At 37.8% G+C, this 6,169-nt stretch overlaps 1 protein-coding gene and 1 pseudogene across 1 annotated transcript in view; one reads left to right on the top strand and one right to left on the bottom strand.

Annotated features, from left to right (window-relative positions):
* LOC115411085 (phenylalanine--tRNA ligase, mitochondrial-like) overlaps positions 1 to 1,981 on the bottom strand; it is a 34,863-nt pseudogene extending 32,882 nt beyond the window's left edge.
* An 882-nt stretch (positions 1,982 to 2,863) lies between these two features.
* Positions 2,864 to 6,169, top strand: part of fars2 (phenylalanyl-tRNA synthetase 2, mitochondrial) — a 127,947-nt gene continuing 124,641 nt past the window's right edge. The window contains exon 1 of the mRNA XM_030123489.1: positions 2,864 to 2,884. Within this exon, the coding sequence (XP_029979349.1) occupies positions 2,879 to 2,884 (6 nt within the window). The 5' untranslated portion in view covers positions 2,864 to 2,878. The remainder of the gene's footprint in view (positions 2,885 to 6,169) is intronic.

The following is a 6,169-nucleotide window of genomic DNA, read 5'->3' as shown; positions in this document are numbered from 1 at the left end:
ACAACAGGAAAGGAGGAAAGTAAGAAGGAAAATGGAGAGGAAAAGGAAGGCATGAAGAAAGAAGGGAAAAGTACAGTAAGAATAAATATGGAAAATGTAGAAGAGAAGGAGGTGAAAGATAGAGAAGAAAAGAAGATGGAAATGGAAAGAAGGAGGAAAGGGATAAGAAAAAATGGAATAACAAGGGAAAAGATATTGGAAGAGGAGGAAAAAAACAAGAAAAATGAGGAAAAGGGCAAGAAGGAGGTGGAATAAGCAGAAAAGGGAGGGAAGAAGAAAAGAGGAGAAAAGGTAAAGTAAATGGAAAATGGAGAGAATTAAAAGAAAGAAAGTAAAAGGAGGAAGAAGGTAGAGGGAGGAAGAGAGGAAGTGGGAAAAGGAGGAAAAAAAAAACGTAAAAGTAGAGAATCAACAAAGATGGAGGGAAAAGAAAAGTAGTTATAAATATGGAAAAGGAGGGAGAACATGATACTAAAGGAGGAGGAGTTTTGATTTAGGGGAGTGGCAATATGTTTATGGCTTTTAGGGGGAGGAGGGAGAGGAGGAAGAGGAGTGATGGAGGTGGGGTCCGTTTGAGGATACAGTGTTGTAAATAACGCTGCAGAATGAGCCAATCAGGTGACACCGCAGCGGCGCTACATCACATGTGGACACACCCACCTGATCTATGACCGCTAGGGGTGTGTATTCACAAGAATCTGGCAAAGAAGAATCAGTAAAAGGAATGAGAAAAAGAATCAGACGGAATCAAGGAAAAAAGAAGAATCAGAAAAAAATAATCATTTAAAAAATAATCAAAATTGGGGAAAAAAGAAGAATCCGAATCAAGAAAAAAGAAGAATCCGAATCAAGAAAAAAGAAGAATCAGAATCAAGAAAAAAGAATTAGAAAAAAAGAGTCATTTTAAAAAGAATCAGAATTGGGGAAAAAAGTTGAATTAAGATCAGGAAAAAAGAAGAATTAGAATCAAGAAAAAAAGAGAAATCAGGTAAAAAAGGATCATATAAAAAATAGTCAAAATCAGGAAGAAAAGAAGAATCACAAAAGAATTGGAAAAAAATTAAGAAAAATTGGAAGATGACAAATCGTAAAAAGAAGAATCAGTAAAAGGAGTGAGAAAAAGAATCAGAAGGATTATTAATAGGAACAGGTAAAAGAATCTGAAACCCGCCATGGATCGACTCTGTCTGCGTTTTCTTGGGACTTCCTGTTTCTTGGTTTGTTTCCGTTCGTCTGTTTTACATATTTCTGTTTCATTCTCATCTCTTCGTCCTGTCGTTTATTTCTGATGTAACTCCAGGTGGATTTAGCGCTGTGACGCCGTCGACAACGGGCTGATGATGTCGGACGCCGTAATCCGACCTCAGGGATGACGTGTTGTTCAGTTCGTGTTGTTTCGTTTCCAGTTTCTTTTAATAGACGACGTTTCAGAAAACAAACAATGAGTCCATTCATTAAAATAACACGAGGTGGGCGGTGGCGTTGTGTAACCGCCGTGGTTGGTGAGCGAGCAGCGTCGTGAACAGGAAGGAGGGTGAGAGCTGCAGGAAGTGGGTGGGATGCCAGAGAGGGAGTCCCTCTGATGGGCGAGAGACACTGACTCTACGTTAGAGAGAGAGAGGGAGGAAGAGGGGGAGGGGGACGCCACCTGTTCAGGACATGAGAGGTTTTCATTGGACGGAGTCGTGACGAGTCCATCACACCTCCGTCATGACAGGGATGAAAGATACTGCCCCCTCCTGCAGAAAGCTGTCAATCACACAAAGCCACACCCCATTTAGTATGGTCAGCTGAATAGAAACAAGGTGATGTCATGAAATCTCCCAGAATCCTTTAATAGACGTTTATCAGAGACTGAGTGTTCAGTTTGGTCTCATTGGCTGATGTATAGAGGGGGCGGGGCTTATATACTACTATATACATACGATTTAATCCTGGTATTTTCAGCGTCCTTCACCTCCACCTTCTTCTTCTCGTCCATGTCGTGTATGAATCATCTCCTGTTTATTAACCCTTTAAAGTCTAACCTGAAAATGGTCCGTCTGGACCTTTTCTTCTTATTTCAACTATAAAAAGGTTAAAAATATACTGTCAATAGTCACTTTTCCATTGGACATCTGCGCAAAACTTTATATTTACGAAATGTAGAAAAAACTGTGGTGTGTAATGTCGCTTTTTTCAATAAATAACAAATGCAATGATTTTGGTTTTTTATTATCGCAGATGTCAGGAGAAGTCATTCCATAAACATGGTGGTGAATGTAAATATCTGTTGGGTTTTTTTTGGATCAATTTTTTATTTATTTTCATTGTGTATCTCCAAAAGTACAATACAAAAAAGAAATAAATTCACATTTTATGATATCCTCCTGAGACCCAGAAATGCATTTGTGTCCTCTGTAGTGGACAAGAGTGTCACAGCTTTACTTTAAAATAAAAAAAAAAAGCATAATGTCCACTAAAAAGGACATTATATAAAAAATAAATAAATGTATTTGAAAAAAACTGTTGCATTATTCTGTTTCTAATTAAGGCAATTATTTAATGTAAAATGGCAAAAATATTTACTTACTGGGTGTCAGGAGGATATAAGATTTTGTGACACACAAAGACAAAGTATGCTGTCGTCGGATTAAAGAGCCAAGTGTGAAGGGTTTCCGTGGAAACGTCCCAACAGCAGCGACGTCCCCTCGAGGCCCGTTCAACTTTCATCTCATCTAATATTTCCATTTGCATAAGTTCACCACTCATCTGTAAGAGTCCATGTGATTGTCTCCTCTTCAGAGTCGGCTTCATTTCTTTCAGATCCGATCCCTGTTTTGGATCTGCTCTGGGGGGCGTGGCCACATCTGACTGACCTCTGACCCCAACACTTTAAATGAAAGTGAGTGAACATTACATCAGCAGAGTGAGGGTTTGACTGAGCACAAATCAGCAGCTGTTCTCTGGGTTCAGACTGGCAGGAGGAAGAGGGGCTGATGGGAAATGGAGTTCATCAACAACTGAACGTTTGGATTTCCCACTGTACACTGTAAAAAAAAAAAAAAAAAAAAAAAAAACTGGAAAAAACGGTGATATTCCGGCAGCAGGGATGCCGAAAAAAATACTGTAAAATAACGGAAAATAACCATCTCATAAAAATACAGAAATTTTCCATAATTAAAATACAGCTTTTGCCCTAACTTTACATGAGATTTTGCTTTTTTTTTTTTTTCTTTTTAAAGTTTAATCAAGAATAGTTTCATGTATCCATACAATCAAATTCCCTATAAATATATATATAAATAGAATTTAAGTGAGACTCAGTTGTCCAATCCACTGATAAAACTGTATTTGGACAGTTTATCAGTGCTTATACATGTTATACATTCACAAAAATACATTTATACAACATTTTTGTTGTGAAACCTCCTGTAATTACACAAGATATTTGTCAATTAACAAACAAGTCTGGTTCAACTGACAGAACAAATACTTCTTTAACGGTTAATTGTCAGTAATTTGATCTCATTTTATTTATTTATTTATTTATTTTACAGTATTAAGCTTTAAATTAACAGTTTAATCTCATAAATAGAAAAGAAATATCTGTGAAATTATGATACATTTGCAAATGTATTTTAACTGTTTTTTTCTGTGAAAAAAGAAAAAAATTGTTTTAAAAAATTGAAATTTTTTGGTTATTCACAGTTACAGTTTTTTCATGTTATTTTACATTTGACATGTAAAATCACAGTCTATTTTTGTTGTTTCATTGATATTTTCCTGTATCTTAAAAATACAGGAAAAATCTGTAAAACAAACAGTGAAAATTCTGTTAAATTACAGATTTTTTTTTTACAATGTAGGAGGAAAATGTGAAGAAGACAGATTCGTGTCAGGGTTTTTTTTTTTACTCTGACTCATTAATTTCAGGGCTTTTTTGTGAGATTGCTGTTTTTAAGAGAATAAGAATATGTTAAACTACAAACAGATAATTGGTGATGTTACGGATTCTTGGGGAATACAGTAAAAAAAAAACTTCTTTATTCACCAAGGTTATTATCGTTAACGAAACTAAAGAAATGACGAAAACTAGAATTGAAAAACATTTTCGTGAACTGAAATAAATAAAAACTATAATTAAAAGAAAAAACATAACTAACTGAAACTGTATTGTGTGTTTACAAAACTAACTAAAACGGAAAAATATTATGGATAAAATTCCCTTTGTTTTCGTTTTCGTCAATGTCGGATTGAGCAATTTTACAGCACTTCGTGGTCCGTCACTTCTTGTCACTTGTCGTTTAGAGTCATCTTCTCATTCCCACTCTGGAAACATGGAGACTAAAGTTGGGAGAAAGCAGCAGAGTCCTGCCTGGGATTTATTTGAATGCGACGACAGAGAAGAAGAGAAAAGATATAAAAAAAACTAAACTAAAAATAAGCATTTAGAAAAAACAAAAACTAATAAAAACTATCAAACCTGCTCTAAAAACTAATTAAAACTAGCTGAATTAGAAAAATAAAAGTCAGAACGAAATTAAACTACACTATAGATAAAAATCCAAAACTATTATAACCTTGTTAATTACTCATTGCGTTGACAGTAATTCAGTAAAAGGTGAAGCGTCTTTGTGGAAACGTGTCCCGGAACTGGTGTGAATTCAGATGGTTTCCTGTTGGTTGGTTTCGTGTCGGTTTGTTTCCTGTTGGTTTGTTTCGTGTCCATGTGAGTCCGAGTGTGTAGGCGTCCATATGTGAACGTGTGACGATGCCATGGGAACAGACATATGGTGACCATCATGTGCCAGAAAAAGGTGAACCCGATGGGTATCAGATGGTAAAACAAATTAAAAGACTGGTGAAATCAGACAAAAAAATGGTAAAAGCCAACAAAAAGACGGTAACATACAACAAAAACCTGGTAAAATCAGACCAACAGACGGTAAAACCAGAGGAAATTTACTAAAAGCAAATGAAAAGATGGTAAACCCAATTAAAAAAGGGTAGATATCAGGGTTCTCACTAGCGTCACTGAATGCCAGGGACAGTGTTGGGGCCCCGACACTGTCCCTGGGGGGCCCCGACGCTGAGATTTGACCCGCGACGCTGTCTTTCAACCAGCGTAGTGGTGTGTTTTTGTGTGTGTGTGTGTGTGATCGTCCAGCGTAATGACAACGAGATTTGAAAAAATATATTCCTTTGTCTTGGCGCAAAGCGCTGCAGACAGGAAATGAGAACAATATAATCAACACCCCTTTGTCTGCCTTGGTATTGTCTGACGCCCACCCAACAACATCGCTTGCCTTACACTCATTCAAAACTTTCTGGGGGAGGATGCCCCGGACTCCCCTACAAAACTCACACCATGGTGCCCCTACACTGTGAAAAAATCCTAGTGAGAACCCTGGATGTTTTTATGTTTTTTAATAGAAATTTATTGGCAAACACTGGAACATAGAAATAAAAACGGATTAGCTATTAGCTTTTTCTGCACAGATCTGATATGAAGTAAAATATACTGAAAGTGAAAGTAAAATGTCGTTCATCATCTCCAACCTCTGCTGGTGTTCTGGAGGTGTAGTGCACATTTCGGCCTGTAGGAGTCACTGCTTTGGCTTTTTCCAGATGTTCCCTCAAAGTCCTGAAGTGGCTTTGACCTTCAGATGCCTCCGGCTGAACAGTTTGTGTGTTTTGCGTGTCTTTGTGTGTTTGTGCGTCTGTTTGTGTCCAGTCGGGTAGAATCCGACACCAGGATTCAGCAGAGCAGAGGTAAAGAGCAGCTGCATGGATTTAGGAACAATAATCCATTTTGCTGCAATGCCACTGCAATGCAACACCCCTTTGTCTGTACAGGGATGCTCCCCCAGCGAAAGAGAGAGAGAGAGAGAGAGGGAGAGAGGGAGTGGAGATGGACAGATATATATGTGGGGGGGTGGGGAGTTGGGTCTCACCTCCCATCAGGACGTAAATGATGGAGAAGAAGGAAAAGACGTTTCTCATCTGAACCTCTGCTGGTTGTTTGTACATTAGGGTAATTCTAAGTGATGTGATGCAGCGTTCACCTCGTTTGACCTCCTCCACCGTCTGGGTTTGATTCTCCTCACCTTCACCTGAGATGATCGATCTCATCTCAACATTATTAATTACTAAAATATGGTCAAACACGCCAAAAACTAAGTGAAAC

The sequence above is a fragment of the Sphaeramia orbicularis genome, chromosome 20, assembly GCF_902148855.1.
Source record: "Sphaeramia orbicularis chromosome 20, fSphaOr1.1, whole genome shotgun sequence".
Classification (NCBI taxonomy): Eukaryota; Metazoa; Chordata; class Actinopteri; order Kurtiformes; family Apogonidae; genus Sphaeramia; species Sphaeramia orbicularis.
Note: the sequence above shows the minus strand (reverse complement) of the source record. Positions and strands in the feature narration are given on the sequence as shown.